Source organism: Chrysochloris asiatica, unplaced genomic scaffold, assembly GCF_000296735.1.
Source record: "Chrysochloris asiatica unplaced genomic scaffold, ChrAsi1.0 scaffold00043, whole genome shotgun sequence".
Lineage (NCBI taxonomy): Eukaryota > Metazoa > Chordata > Mammalia > Afrosoricida > Chrysochloridae > Chrysochloris > Chrysochloris asiatica.
In genome coordinates this window covers 13,488,796-13,505,896 of record NW_006408561.1, presented here as the reverse complement: position 1 = coordinate 13,505,896, position 17,101 = coordinate 13,488,796, and the positions used below count along the sequence as shown (strand labels likewise).

Sequence of the window (17,101 nt, the reverse complement as noted above, 5' to 3'; positions counted from 1 at the left end):
AACCTTATGAAGAGCAGCAGAAAACTGTCAGATATAGTGCTGGAAGTTGAGCCCCTCAGGTTGGAAGGCACACAAAATACTACTGGGAAAAAGCTGCCTCTGAAAAATAGAATTGACCGTGATGACAAAAAAAAGTAAAGCTTTTGGGACCTTCATATGCTGATGGGACACAGCTCAAAATGAGGAGAAATAGCTGCAAACAACCATTAATAGTCGGAACATGGAATGAATGTATGAAGTATGAATCTAGGGAAATTGGAAGTAGAAAAAGTCAAATGGAATGCATGAAGATATATAATTATAATCCTAGGCATTGGTTGTTAGTGGTTTGTGGCACGGAGTCAATTCCAACTCATAATGATCCTGGATAGGGTTTACAAGGCTGTAAATCTTTATAGGAGCAGAAAGCCTCATCTTTCTTACTTGGAGTGACTGGTAGATTCGAACTGCTGACCTTGCAATTAGCAGCCCAACTCACATTAGTGAACTGAAATGACCATTTCAGAACTGACAATCATAGATTTACTCTTCAAGGAATGACAAATTGAAGGGGATGTAGTAACATTCATCATCAAAAAGACCATTTCGTGATTTATATTGAAGTTCAATGCTGTCTGTAATAGGATAAAATCCATATGCTTACAAGGAAGACCAGTTAATATCACTGTTATTCAAATTTGCACTGTTACAACTAAAGCCAGTGATGATGAAATTGAAGAACTTCTTCAGTCTGATATTGATCTAACATACAATAAAGATGTATTGATGATTGCTGGTGGTTGGAATGTGAAAGTTGGAAGCAAAGAGGAAGGATTAGTAGTTGGGAAATAGGACTTTGGTTATAGAAATTATGCTGGAGGTCACATGGTAGAATTTTGAAAGACCAATGATTTATTCATTGCAAATATCTTTTATAAACACCATAAAAGGTGACTATACACATGGACCTCACCAGATGTAATATACAGGAATCAAATTGGCTATACATGTGTAAAGTGAAGGTGAAAAAATTCAATATCATCAGCCAAAACAAGACCATGGACCAACTGTGGAACAGATCATCATTTGCTCATATCAAGTTCAAGCTGAAGCTGAAGAAAATTAAAACAAGGTCAGAGAGCCAAAATATAACCCTGAACATATCTCACTTGAATGTTGAGACCATCTCAAGAACCATTTTGATGGCTTAGACACTAATGACTGAACACCAGAAGAGTTGTGGAAGGACATCAAGCACATCACACAGGAAGAAAGCAAAAGGTCATCAAGTTGGAAATGAATAAGGAAGACTGTAGAATAATTTATACAGTTGAGTTAAGGTATTGGAGAATATTGAATGTACCAAGGAATGCCAGAAGAACAAATGAATCTGTGTTGGAATAAGTACAGCCAGAATGCCTCATAGAAGCCAGGATGGTGAGACTCCATCTCTCATACTTTGGAATTGTTATCAGGAAGAACTAGTCCCTGGAGAAGGACATCTTGCTTAGAAAAGTACAAAAATTAGCAAAAAAGAGGAAGCCCCCCCCCCCCCCCCAATCACATAGACTGGCACAGTGGCAGTAGCAATGGACTCAGTATAACAACAATTGTGAAGATGGCACAGGAACAAGTAGTATTTCATTCATATTCTAGTGCTATCTGGCAGCGATCCACTACTGTTCATAACGTTTTTAGTGGCTAAGCATTCAGAAGTTGTCTGCCTCTTCTTCTTCCTAGGCAGTCTTAGTCTGGAAGCTCATCTGAAACCTGTCCACCGAGGGTGACCCTGCTTGTATTTACAATACCAGTGACATAGCTTCCAGCCTCACAGTAACATGTAAACCACCACAGTATGACAAACTCCATAGATGAGTGGTGAATAAAGGAACTGACTCCCTTTTTTCCAACATATCTATTTCATAGCAAACAGTTTTATGAAATAGAGGTTACACCTCTTGCTAAAGCAAAGAGAAGATTTATTTACTGTCCTGATGTGGAACTGTGGGATAAACCACTGTATCACAAGGTTGGTTTGAACCACAAGATATTTGGTTCAAACTCACCAGTTGCTCCTTGGAAATTCTATATAGGCTTGTTATGAGTTGGGACCAACTCAAAGGCTCATAATAACAAGTAGTATAAATGATGGACTCCTGGTCTGGTGCTGTAGGATCAGCACTGGACTTCAAACCACAAGGTCTGCTATTCAAACCCACTAGCTGTTCCGCTGAAACAGGGTTGCTATGAGTCAGAATCGATCTGACGACACTTAACAACATAAAACAGCATAATAATAAAGATGAAGTCCTGGTGTGGTGCCGTAGGATAAGCAGTACACTGCTAACCACAAAACTGGTTATTCAAACCTACCAGCTGCTCCTCAGAAACCCTATACAGGTTTGCTATGGGTCAAAACTGACTCAATAGCACTTAACAGTAATAAAGATAATTTCCTTCCTTTGTGACAAAGATCAATTAGGCTAACTGCCTGGTATAAATGAGTCAGGTTCTCTAAGCTTAGGTGTGAAAGGATCCCTGGTGGCTCAATGGTTAAGCACTCAGCTGCTAACCCAAAAGTTGGTGGTTTCAATCTACCATGGAAGAAAGATGTGGCATTCTGTGCCTGTAAAGATTTATAGCCTTGAAAAGGCTATCGGGGCATTTCTACCCAGTCTTATAATGTTGCTATGAGTCAGAATCAAATCAACAGCAATATATTTGGTTTTGGTATTAAGCTTAGGTTTCTTTTATAAGACAGCCTACTGCGTGTATAGGTGATACTTAGCCCTCTCCATGATGTTCTGTAGAAATTGGTTTGTGGAAACTGAAGCAAATGTTGATACTCTGGCTATTTTTATTACTGTGAAAATTAAGTCCCTTTTTCTCAGATAAAGAAGTTTCATGTCTTCTTCCAGCATCTATGAAATTGCAGTGGGCTCTCAAGTAAAGTAAAAATCTGAGACCCTTTATTGCTCTGGATAGTAAGTGGAAAGAGTAAAAGTTGAGAAAAATAAATCCAGTAAGTAGAATAAATGTGAGCAGATTATAGTTTGTAGTTAGAAACAGACTCCAATTTGGATTTAAAATAAAATCCATCAAAGTGTTCTTTATAAGAAACCTACTTTAAGTATTAAAACACATGAGGGTAATGACAAAAGCTAAAATTTATATACATGTTTAGTGAAGCAAAACATTGTCAGGGATAAAGACTGCCATTATAAATAATAAAAGGAAATATTTACCATTAAGATATTAAAACTTTAATTTGTATCTACCTACCTATAGAGTCTCCAGAATTCCTACCTAAAAGCCTTAGACATATATAGCAAAAGTGAACAAAACTACGTGGTATTACCAACAGAGCCATCTACCTAATGGATTTATAATTAGAAAAAAAAAGAGAAGATTTGACACAAATAAACTTGAAGGACATATTCTAGACTACATATATACCAATTAAAGAATGCATGTTCTTTTCAAGAATACATATACCATTTATCAAAATCAACTTTACACTGAACAATGGAAGTTTTAAGGTTTGTTAAATATCACACACTGTACATATTCCAAACACATTGTAATACAGTTATAATGGGATAGCAAAATTGTCGCAAATTAAAAATTATCCAGAAAAGTTTCAGATTCAGGAAACAATAATAAAGGAAATTATAAATGGACTCACATAGCTTTATCTCAAGAAGCCAATAGTTCAGTAGATGTGGCTAGATTATTTGATAAATTAAAAGCTTTTAGTAGACTATGAGAGTTTTCTTTCTCAATTTAATAAAGGTATTTGTTTTCAACTCACAAATCTGTGGTAATTCATAAAATTGAGAACAATATAAGAATTAAAATAAATGAAATTGAACAACTTTTATTATGGCTATCTATTAAAACCGATATTAAAAACAAAATGTAGAAAGATATATAGAGTATAATTAGATACTATTTTGCAGATTCTTAAGATAATTGTAACTTTTTTTAATGGATGAACTATAAAGTTGTAATAGTAAAATCCATGCATTGAGAATACTGTGTGCTAACTTCAGTTCAAGAATAAGTGCCAACATAATGGTACTTAACAACAACAATTCATAAAGACTACTCAATGTCCTTTTTTGGTATAGACATCTGAAATATTTTATATTAATATTAAGCTGTATAATAAAGTTATGTGATATATTATTTTTATAAAGCATTTCATAACTGAAAATGAAGTTTTGAATGCTAATAAACACATTTTGATTCTTTATATTCTAAAAAAATATGCTTTTGTGAAAAGTGACAAGTGCTTTGTATAAATTATGTATTTAAAAAGTAATTACTAAAATTTATAGAAATACCATCAGCAAATGTATTTGAGGTCTACTAGAATTTTTTAGTATTTTTCATCCAGATGAATCTGTCATAGGATTCTAAAAGAATCTTCCACAGACTAATGGGCTTCTAACTTGAGGAGCGCCATTTTTATAACTATATTTTGCAACTGTATTTTGACCCATTTAAAGGCAATTATATCTGAGATTTAAAAATAAAGCATAAATAGTTTCACAGAAATTGAGCTCCACTACTTGTAATAAAATTTAAATTGAGTGGCGAAGATTCTCCCTGAGCGTCTTCCATGGGTGTCTAATCTGTTAAACTACAGAATGAAGTTGTTAGGTCACAGCTAGAGAGAATTTGAGAGACTGCAAAATAAAAAGGACTAACAGGGAAGTCTACAAGAAGTCCTAAAGAAGCTATTAAAATAAATTGTTGTTTTAGTTTGCAGACTGAATCCTTCTTTTGGATAGTTAAGTGGTAGAATCTTTCTTTATGTTCCTAATGACTAGCATCAATTGTTTTTATTCTCCTCCAATCCCTGAACAGAAACTACTTAGTGAGTAGATGAGCAATTTTTTCACTAGTGGCATTTTGTTAACATCCAAACCGAGTGTAAGGCAGTTCATTTTGTACTTCATTTTTTGTTTTGTTTTGAGAAGTTGATTTGTTCATTAAGGTGGGACCTCTTATGGACTTAAGTATTAAGTTGTAGGGCAACAAGAAAGACATATAATAAGGTACTGGGACTAGTCAAGGGTATTTGTTTCTTATTGTCAAATAACTAATAGTTAATTTTGTGTGTTTACAGGGGTGGGAGGAAAAGACATAGCTACTCTCAGTTTCCTTGTTTATAAACCGAGGCATTAAAAAATTCTCCTAGACTTGCAATGATGTAGTCCAAGTGTAAACTCTACTAGACTGCACAGATTCTGTAATTTGTTTAACAAGCCCAAGGAGAACCAAGGTGGATGTCCTGAGAAGTAGTCTTGGACTTGTCATTGAAGGACATGCTTTATTGATCACCAGCTTCATATTGACATAGCTTCTCATTTATCTGATTAATAATTTTCTACAGAGTTGTAACATTTTTCTTTGTGTTATTAATCCTGTGAGACAGTTTATTTTATTCATTGCATTACATTAATTGTAATTAATAAAATAAACTCATATTAATTGAAAATTGTGAAAATACTGATAACTCCTCTCATTAATTTTGAATCTGGTTGAGAACTCTCTCTCTCAACCCCTAATCTGTTTTATACTACATTTATGTTTTTTCAATCCCAGGTGTATTCTCAAGAATAAAAGCATATAGAAAGTTAATTCATAGGGTGGTAGAATAAACCTGGACTTCAAATTGGTCAGCTCTATATTCAAAATCTAAGTCTACTATCCACCTGTGTAAACTTCTCAGCTATATAAATTTCATAAATTAATTATAATTGCTTCCATTTTTACCTGTGTATTTGCTCCATAATGAGTGTTTTATTAACTTAAACTTTGTCTACATCATTGACAGCTCAGATTTATTCTCTTTGATATTTTACTTTCATCTTTTAAATTATTATATGTATAGACAAAGTCCTTAGTTCAAAGTCACAGTATATGAATGAGATTCTCTATTTCAAGATAATTTTTGTGCAAAGACACTTTTGGGAAGAATGCAAGTAGAAGAAGAAGAAAGTAAACTGCCCTATAAGCTTATGTCCTCCTTATGGCTTGCTGATGCCTCACTGTGGTTTATTTATGTGTTTTTCAGAATTTACTATGTATGGATGTTATTATTTATGTCTTCACTACTAGAGCATAAACTTGATCAGGACAGAATTTATTCCAAGTACATAATGGTGCTCAGTGAATAAATATGCTTCCTTGAGTTGTTGAGAGAGAAGATAAACTTAATTTTGTTGAATATTTTATTTCCCAGTTGTTACAGGAAATAGCCCTAAGAAGTAAGCCTATAACTGACCATTATCGAGGACTTGAGAAATTCTTTATTTTGGATAAAAGTGATAGACTAAAATTACTTCCTTCACAGAACTTAGAATGCAGCTCTTCCAGTACTAAGATCACACTTGCAGGTAAACTCTGATATGAAACCAGACAACCTATAAAGCAATTTATTAATTTTCTTATAAGCCAATTTATTAATTTTATATTTCATTTTTTTTCTAGGAAACACTGGGTAATTGTGTTCTATGAATAAAATAATTTTATTCTCATCCAGTAGAAATTATTAACCCTGTTTGAGTTGCTATATATTTATATTAAATGTTACTCTCAAATATGAGAAGCTTAGCTATACTGAAACAAGGGAGAGATTAATTTTAGAATTTGAAAATGTGCTTATAATTAAATTGTAAAATAAGACCCCTTCAATTACTTTGTTCTTGTTGTTGTTGTTGTTAGGTGCCATCAAGTTGGAACCGACTCATAGCGACCCTATGCAGAATGAAACACTGCCTGGTCCTGGGCCAACCTCACAAGTGAGCCCATTGATGCTGCCACTTTTCCAGTCCATCTTGCTTAAATAGTATATGGTGGTGGTGGTGGTGTGCTTCCGAGTTGGTTCTGACTCATCATTACCATATATAGGGTTTCCTAGGCTATAAATCTATATGGGAGCAAAAAGCCTCCCTTTCTACCATGGAGCAGCTTGTAGATTTGAACTGCTGACATAATGGTTCTTAATACCTATTAAAAAACAAGTCTCAGAATTTGAGGTCCTTTGAAATATCAAGGACATGTTAGTAATTTCCTTTTGAAAGCAAGATCTTCATGTTGTTGATCACCGGTTTCCTGTGTGTTCAAATGCATTTATTCATATACAAATATTTAAAAAAATATTTGTGCATTAAACTTCATGTGCAATTAAACCTCATGCTATATATATATATTTAATATTTCTATTTGACATAGATTTGTGTAGTCTCTTTGCAACTTAGATTTGTTTTTTAATTTGTGATTAATCTATGTGAACCTATTGTTTTTTATTATATAATAATGAGTTTTTGTATTTCATAGTATAAGTTACATTTGATTAGTAGAAACACTCCTTCTTCTGTTAAATATTGTCTAGCAACATGACAATTATAATAAAGCAACAACATAGGTTTCCCCCCTCTTAAAACTTTATGTTGTTTCCTCATTTTCCCACTTCAGGAGACAGAGAATGGATCCCAGACCATAGCTTAAGTGCATATGCTGATAATGCAGTTGCTTTGGATGTCCTTCAGAATGCCCGCAACCCATCACCAAGACGAACAGAGCAAAGGATGGGTAAGATTGGTTATAAGGTTTCAGAGCCATATATTGTTTATTTTGCTGTTAGGTGCCATCGAGTTTGTACTGACTCACAGTGACCCTGTATACAACAGAACAAAACACTGCCCAATGCTGCACCAACTTTACAATCATTGCTACACTTGAGCCCAATCCATAGACTTCCTCTTTCTCACTGACCTTCCATTTTTCAAGCACAATGTCCTTCTCCAAGGACTGGTCCCACTTGATAATAAGTCCAAAGTATGAGAGATGAAGTCTAGCCATTCTGGCTTTTAAGGAACATTCTGGCCCTACCTTTCAGAGATTTGTTTGTCTTTTGGCAATCCATTGTACTTTTAATATTATCCTCCAACATCATAACTCAAATCCATGAGTTCTGTGGTCTTTTTTATTCACAGTCCAATTTTCATATGTATATAAGGCTACTGAAAATACCATGGCTTGGTTCAGGAGCACCTTAGTCCTCAAACTGACATCTCTGCTCTTGAACACTTTAAAGAGGTCTTGTGCAGCAGATTTGCCTAATGGAATACATCTTTTGATTTCTTAACTACATTTCCCTGAGTGTTGATGATTGATCTGAGCAAAATGGAGTCTTTGGAAACTTCAATCTTTAGTCCGGCGGTGAGGATTTTAATTTTCTTTACATTAGGGTGCAACCCATGCTGAAGGTCGTGGTCTTTGATCTTAATCAGTAAGTATTTTAAGTCCTCTTTGCTTTCAGCAAGCAAGGTTGTATCATCTGCATATGCGGGTTGTCAATGAGTCTTCCACCAATCATGATGCCACATTTTTATTCATATAATCTAGCTTCTCAAATTATTTGCTCAACATACAGACTGAATAAGTATGATGAAAGAATGCAACCCTGATGCACACAGTTCCTAATTTTAAACCATTCAATATTCCCTTGTTCTATTTGAATTACTGCATCATGGTCCATGTACAGGTTTCTCATGAGCACAATTAAGTGTTCTGGAATACTCATTCTCTGAAAGATTGTCCATAGCTTGTTATGATCTGCACAATCAAAATCCTTTGCTTAGTCAGTGAAGCTCAGGTAAACATCTTTCTGGTATTCTCTGCTTTCAGCCAAAATCCATCAGACATCAGCAATAATATCCTTAATTCCATTTCCTTAGCTGAATCCTGCTTGAACCTCTGGAAGTTTCCTGTCAAAGAACTGTTGCAGCCATTTTTAAATTATCTTTAGAAAAATTTTACCTGCATGTAATATTAATTATATTGTCTGATGGTTTCTGCTCTCTTTCAGGTCATCTTTCTTTGGAAAGGGCACAAATATGTATCTCTTCCAGTCAGATGGCCAAGTAGCTGTCTTCCAAATTTCTTGGTATAGATGAGTGATTGCCTTCATTGCTGTCTTAGTTTGTTGAAAGATCTCAGTTTGTATTCCATTAATTGCCAGAGCTTTGTTCTTTTCCAGTGCCTTCAGTGCACCTAGGACTTCTTCCTTCAGTATCATTGGCTCTTGATCATATTGCTATCTCTTGAAATGGTTGAACATTGACCATTTCTTTTTGGTATAGCATCTCTGTGTATTCCTTCAAACTTGCCCAGAGACTCCTTCAAAGCCACAAGTTGAAGCTTAAAATTTTTTTTCAGTTCCCTCAGCTTGAGAAATGCTGAGCCTGCTCTTCCGTTTAGGTTTTCTAACTCCAGGTCTCTGCACATTTTGTTATAATATTTGGCTTTATCTTCTCAAGCTGACCTTTGAAATTTTCTGTCCAGCTCTTATACAGTGACTGTGTATTCCTTCCATCTCTTTTGTGGCTCTCTGGATCTTTCAGTATTTTGCCCACAGAATCCTTCAGTTTTACAAGTTAAGGTTTGAATATTTTCCTCAGTTCTTTCAGCTTTAGAAATACTAAACACGTTCTTCCCTTTCAGTTTTCTGATTTAACATTTTTGTGTATTTCACTATAATACTTGGTTTTATCTTCTCAAGTTGCCCTTTAAATCTTATATGCAGCTATTTTATCTCAGTTTTTCTATTTGTTTTAGCATCTCTATGCTTGAGAGCTAATTTCTGAGTCTTCTGACATCCATTCAGCCTTTTTCTTCTTTCTTGTATTCTTTTGCTTTTTCTTATATGAAGTTTTTGATGTCATCCCAAAACTCTTCTGGTCTTCAGTCTTTGTGTCTAATGCATCAAATCTGTTTTTTAAATGATCTCTAAATTCAGGTGAAATATGTTCAACATCATATTTTGGCTCCTATCAACTTGTTTTAATTTTCTTTAGCTTCAGCCTGAACTTGATATAAGGAATTGGTGATCTGTTCAGGTATGCTGTTGGCCCTCTTTTGGCTAATGATGGGAGCTTTTCCACTATTTCTTTTCACAGATATAGTTAATTTGATTTCTGTGTATTCCATCTGGTGAGGTCAACATGTATTGTTGTTGTTGTTATGTGCCGTGGAGTCAGTTCTGACTCTTAGCAACCCTGTACAGGGTTTCTGAGGCTGTAAATCTTTATGGGAGCAGAAAGCCTCATCTTCCACAGAACAGCTGGTAGTTTTGAACTGCTGACCTTGTGGTTCGCAGCCCAATTCATAACCACTAAACTACCAGAGCTCCTTGTATAGTCGTCTTTTATTTTGTTTAAAAAAGGTATTTGCAATGAAGAAGTCATGGTCTTGAAAAATTCTACAATGCGATCAGAGCCATATCAATGACTTATTTTGTTCCTTAGCAGTTTTCTACTAAACCAGTGCCATTTATTCAAATCCATGTGTGTCAGGATAGATCTCTACTCCATAGAGTTTTCAGTTACTGATTATTTTAGAAATGCATTTTCAAGACTCCTAAGGCACTTTTGAGTTGAATCAAAATGCCACCATTTCAGTTAGTAGTTGATCACTTATATGCTGCATCACTCAGGTATTCCACGTTTTCTGCTAGGTACTTGAAAGTTAGTTCCTGCAGATAATGTAATTTAATCTTACTCTTTTTAATGTCCTAGAAATGTCTTTAAAATCAACAAAAAACATAAATCCAAAGTAGTCACTATTCCTTTTATTAAACATAAGTTACAGGTCTTAATTTTTTTGTAACAGTGTTTTCAGAAATTGTTGTTGATGTTAAGTGCCATGGATAGATTCTGAATATTAGGGACCCTGTATAGGATTTCTGAGGAGTGGCAGGTAGGTTTGAACTGCTGACTTGTGCTTATCCTACACACTGGGACTCCATATTAAAGAATACTATTTTAAAAATGTAGCTCAGAATCAATTAGATTTTGATTAATCCTTATAGCATATATTCTTAATCTTATTGTATTTTCAAGGAATAGTCCATTGTCACCAAATTTTGTATTTTCTTCCATTAGGTTTATAATAAGATCAGACATAGGACTTTGTGAAACAAGTGGCTCAGGTTAGGAATGCTGTTTGTTGTAATTGAGATAACATGCAGTTCTAAACCATCTGCTGATTGTGTTAGTCCAGCAATTTTTGTTTCAGTCAATTTGAGCCACTTGCTAACCAAAATAATTTTAATATTTTCAACTAGATAACTCTTTGTTGTTAGGTGCCATCAAGTTGGTACCAACTTATGCACAAAAGAACGAAACACTGTCCGATCCTGGGCCAACCTCACTACTGTTGCCACACTTGAGTCCTTCGATGCTGCCACTTGGCCAATCCATCTCGTTGGGGGTCTTCCTCTTTTTCTCTGGTCCTCCACCTTACTAAACATGATATGCTTATCCAGCAACTGGTCCCTCCTGACAATATGTCCGAAGTATGGAGAGACTAAGTTTGGCCATCTTGGCCTCCAAGGAGCACTCTGGCTGCACTTCTTCCAAAACGGATCTATTGGTTCTTTTGACAGCCCATGGCACTTTCAATATTCTCCTCCAACACTATAACTCAAATGCATCAATTCTTCTAAGGTCTTCCTTATTCACTGTCCAGCTTTTGCATGCATATGAGGTTATTGAAAATACCATGGCTTGGATCAGACACACCTTAGTCCTCAAGTTGACATCTTTGCTCTTTAACATTCTAAAAAGTTCCTGTGTAGCAGATTTGCCTAATGCAATATGTTGTTTGATTTCTTGACTGCTGCTTCAGTGAGTGTTCATAGTTCATCCAAGAAGAATGAAGTCCTTGGCAACTTCAATCTTTTCTCCATTGATAAGAATGTTGTTTATTGGTCCAGTGGTGAGGATTTTTGTTTTTTTTATATTGAAATGTAATCCATACCGAAGGCTATGCTCTTTGATCTTCATCAATAAATGTTTTAAGCTCTCTTCACTTTAAGCAAGCAAGGAAGCAAGACATGTGGAATGCTAATTGTACTCTTTTCCTAGTGAGTGTATGCAAAACACTTTGATGTCAATAAAAGTGACCTGGTATGATTAGATCACTAGCCCTGGTGTGAGAGCTCAGTGGACAAGGTCAGCAGTTTGAGCTCACCAGCCTTTCTGTGGGGAGAAGATGAGGATTTCTGCTTCCTCAAAGGTGTACAGCCTTAGAAACCCTATAATGGATAACTATGAGTCAGAACTGACTCTATAGCATTTAGCCCTGGTGTGACGCTACAGGATTAGCTCTGACCTACTAACTGCAATGTCAGTGCTTCAAACTCACCATTCGCGCTCCTCAGAAACCCTAAACAAGGTTGCTATGTGTTGGAACCAACTTAACAGCACTTAACAACAAGAAGCCATATGGTACAGTGGTTAATTAAGCACACTACAGCTAAGTAAAAAGCCAGTTGTTTGAACCTACCTGCTGCTCCGCAAGAGAAAGATGGCAGTTAACTTCCGTGGATTACAGCCTTGAAAACTGTTGGGGGGGGGGGGGGGGGGGTTTTTGTTTGCCTTATAAGGTCACTATTAATTGGAACCTGTTCAACTGCAGCAGGTTTGGTTTGGGTATGGATTGTCATTCATGAGGAGCCTGGAGGCGCAAAGTACACACTTGAAAGCTAATCAAAGCCAACAAGCTGCTTAGTGGGAAAAAAATGTGGCTATCTACTTCTGTAAAGTTTATAGCCTTGGGATCTTGTGGGTCAGCTTTACTCTGTCCTATGGTGTCGCTATTAATAAAAACTGACTGGACTACAATGGGTTTATTATTATTCATTAATACATTTTAGCATAGGTTTGCTTCATGTTGAATTTAGCATGAAGTTTCAGTAAGTAATGAGATAAGGCAATTCAGCATACATGCACTGAGTATGTTAGCACTGTTCTAGGTATAAGTGATAAAGTGTTCTTAGGAAGATTACACTTTAGAAAAAATATTTGATAAAGTGTGCTATTTGTCTTGGTGAAAGGGTGTCTCGAGCCAGCAATTTATTTACATATGATCGCTCCATGTATGCAACATTTATGTATGACGTTTGTCCTAAATCCTATGGTTAAAACTCATTAATTAACTTAGGTCATTTGACTTACATTTATGTCATATATATAATTATTTAATTATAAATTATTTTAATGGAGAAAAGCATCCATTTATAATAATTTTTCTTGGATCTATAATTAGGTATTCATTCTCACATCAAAATCTAGAACAACTTCAAAAATTTTAGTTTCTTCCTGCAGAGGTGTTCAGAAGGAACTGTTTTAAGTCACTATTAAAAGAAATTTGTTACTAATATAGATCTTTATAAATAAGTAGCCAAATGCATTTAAATGTCAACTTGGGCATTTTAGTTGAAATCAACTATTAAGGTGAAAAACATTTTTCGAGTACCTACTTTAGGCCAAGTATAGCCAGACACTGAGAGTTCATACAGAAGAAACACACATCTCTATTGTTTAAGAGTTTAAAATCCAAATCATAGGTTCTCAAACATCAGTGTGCAAGTGAGATGATTTTGTGCAGTGAATCCTGTTATAATGCAGATTCTTAGATTTCACTTATAGAGATTCTGATTCATTAAGGCTGAGGGCAAGCCTGGCATTTGCTAAATTTGATAAATATTTGATAAATATCTTATCAACAACTTTAAGCTTTTCTCATGTAAATAGCCCAACAATCATACTTTGAGAAAACTCCTGTATATATGCAAACACATAAATGATGGCATACATTACATGATACATTTTATAAAAGGATTCTGAGCACTCCACCTTTGGAGATTGGTAGGTAAGTCATGAAGTAGTGCATGCGATTAGCTATAATTGAGGTATAATGCAGATGTTTAGCGATGGAGATAATAAAATAATGATTTTGCTATTGGAAGGTATAGAATTGGAAGGTGTTAGAGACTAACCTTTCAGCAGTGGCATAAAATGAAACAAAATTTTCCTGATTATATCAGAGGTTATAGAAATACTAGATTTTAACTGATACCAATATATGAAGGATTTCCAGTGTCCTTAGCATTTTTAATTTGTGAATGTAAAATATTATTAGTACGTATAACTTAAGATATCACTGATTCCTAACTTCCTCTCCCCACAATGCCTACTCCTCCCCAGCTCATCTTCTTGCCTCTGAAAATAGCAATACCATCCAAATATTGATTCGCCTTGGAGATTCTTGACTGTCCCTCAAACACCACATTCTTTTCATCTCTAGATCCTGCTGATTTCAGCATCAAAATGAATCCCAGATACAACCACATCTATCTTCATTTTTCCATTTTGAGCCTAAGTCCATTATTTCACTTATTTCCCAAGTTAACTTTTAGTAGTGGTGGTGGTGGTGGTGAGGATGTGCCGTGGAGTCGATTTGGACTCATAGTGGAGGAGTCCTGGTGTGGCGCTGTGGGTTAATGTGCTGGACTGCAAAGTCATTTGAACCACAAGGTTGGTGGTTCAAGCTCACTAGCCGCTCCTTGCAAATCCTATCCTGGGTCGTTATGGGTCGGAACTAACTTAGCAGCACTTAACAACAACAACATAGGGTTTCCAAGGCTGTAAATCTTTATGGGAGCAGAAAGCCTCATCTTTCTCCTGTGGAACTACTAGTAGTTTCAAACTGCTGACATTAAGGTTAGCAGCCCGACTCGTAACAACTATGCAGCCAGGGCTCCTTACCCCTTCCCCAAACACGCTTATATGATGAATTTCCCTCACATTCTACTATTTATAGTTATTAAGAGGGTTGTTTACATTTATGTTCAGGGAGTGAGTCACATTTTCCATCAGCTGAAACTACAAATTATATCCTATAAGCTATAGTTTCCTACAGCTTGTAGAAAAATCATATTTATAACCATGTGCCACACAGCAGGACCTAAGCTTGTCCTGCCCATCTTGCTCAACCTTACTTTTTCCTACACCGACTTTCTTTTTGTTATTTGACAAACCTCACTTTTACTTTTCAGCCTTAGAATTTTTTCTTTATCTGAGATGCTCTGCAGCCTCCTTCTCCACCCTACAGCCTTCTTCATATGATTAGTTCTTTTCCATGATTTAATCACAGCTTAGAAGCCTCCTCTTTAGAGAGACTTTTTGAGATGATGCCATCTAATCCTGGTCTCTTCAGTCCTTCTATTATGTGTACCTTCTTTTTCTTCTTCATATGCTGTTATCTTATTTGTTTACTTGTTTATGGCCTGTTCTCTCTTACCCACTTTGGGAAAAAAGAAAAACAAGGACCTAGCTTGTCTTGTTAATGCATGCATCCTCGGTTATAAAACAAGCACATTTCAAGTGCTCATTAAGTGTTACTAAACAAGGAAACCATGACAGAAGTCTAGGTATTAGTTTGGAGTACAACTCGAGGATAGGGGCAGTGTTTCATTATTCACTTTTGAAAACACTGATCCTGGCTGACACCGTGCCTGATGGTTTTAGAAATTGGTATTTCTAAATAATGCTCTTATAATTAAATTGGATTGGCTATTGATTCATAGGTTCTCAGAATTGGTAGGAATTCAGACATTATTCTGTCCAAATCCTCAATTCTTAAGGTGAGATATAAATTGACATTTCCCTGGCCATAGCTTACTTCTATTCAGTAAGTCCAAACAATAAGACTCTTGCTTCCCTTTTTAGCATTGTTTTCACTAAAACATTCTGCTTAATAATATTTCCATAAATGTGTCAAGACCCGTATTTCTATTTCTTTCCGATATAAATTATCTGTAATTTACTCAGGATGTCAAGAATGTCAACAGACCATAATGTTTTGTGACATGTATTCAGAATTGTATATAACATATATATTGGGCTCTTTAACTCGAATGTTATATGTTATAAAAATATTATCCATAAAATATATTGGTAAGACTATTTTGCATCACATTGTAATGGTTGTATTTAGAATAGCAGTAACAATTAGGATTGTTCTGTGTGTAATTTAGATTTTCCATAACCTTATTAGCATTCTTAATCCCATTGGTATAACCTAAAGACACCACCATATTTTTTATTTCAATATATGGCATGATTTCATTAATAATAATTGAGCATATATTCTTTAGCTAACATCAAAGACAATTTCTTCTATTTTCAGAGTATAATTATTATCAGTGCTAATGAATATTTACTTAATATCACATTTTTAAGTTATAGTACAAGTTATAATGAAAGTTTATTTCTTATGTTTGTAATCTACAAACTAAACTATTACTTATTTTTTTTGTTATGGAAGGTTTCCTACAATTGTGGCATTTTCATTGCTGCCAATTATAACTGTGTATCTAAAATGAACACTTATATAAGTTTATATGTTGTTGTTGTTGTCAAGTCGGTTCCGAAGCATAGTGACCCTGTATAGGGTTTCCAAGAAGCAGCTGGTGAGCTTGAACTGCTGACCTTGCAGTTCAAACGGCTTTGCAGTCTGGCGCATTAGCCCACAGTGCTACACCAGGACATTAAAGGCAATGACATATCTTGACCCAAATGAATAATAAATAAATAAATAAATCAAGAACCATATTGAGACCTCTCCTGTATCCTTTCATGTTTTAGTTATATTAAATTAAACTTTTGACATATTCAGTAAGAAAAATGTCCCCTCAGTCTGCTAAGCAAGAGTCTGATGCAGCCTCTGCATATATTATTTTTGTTGTTAACTACTGTTTGTTGCATTGGTTCTGACTCATAGCAACCATCAAAATTATTTTAGGGGATACTTACATTTATTTTTATTAATTTTTTTAGTAACATTTTTTAAGAATTCTGTTAGCACAAATGATAAAAAGGCTAGAATCTTAATTTATTCATAATTTCATTTCAACAAAAAAATGCTTAAAATTGATTTCTAAAATGTTAATTAAAGTTAGTGTCCTTTGGGACTTATCTTAGTCAGTTTTAAGCTTAAGTAATTACAAACTACATTAAAATTCTTTTTAGGACATTATCTATATTCAGAGCAGATCTTTTATGTTAAAACAGAGAAGACAAAACAGTCATTAGATCTTTAATACAAAGCAATTGCTTGTGTCTGTTCTTCTGAATTTCATATTTTCCTTTGTAACAAAAGAACAGACATAATGTATTAATAGGGCATATGTTCAGAAAAATCATGATATTTATAATAATGATAATATTGTTGTTGTTAAGTGCAGTTGAGTTGGTTGTGA

At 35.0% G+C, this 17,101-nt stretch overlaps 1 protein-coding gene across 1 annotated transcript in view; it reads left to right on the top strand.

Moving 5' to 3' along the window:
- ZBBX (zinc finger, B-box domain containing) overlaps window positions 1–17,101 on the top strand; it is a 227,815-nt gene that overhangs the window by 165,334 nt on the left and 45,380 nt on the right. The window contains 2 exon segments of the mRNA XM_006861801.1: window positions 6,233–6,386; window positions 7,468–7,584. Of these exon segments, the coding sequence (XP_006861863.1) occupies window positions 6,233–6,386; window positions 7,468–7,584 (271 nt within the window).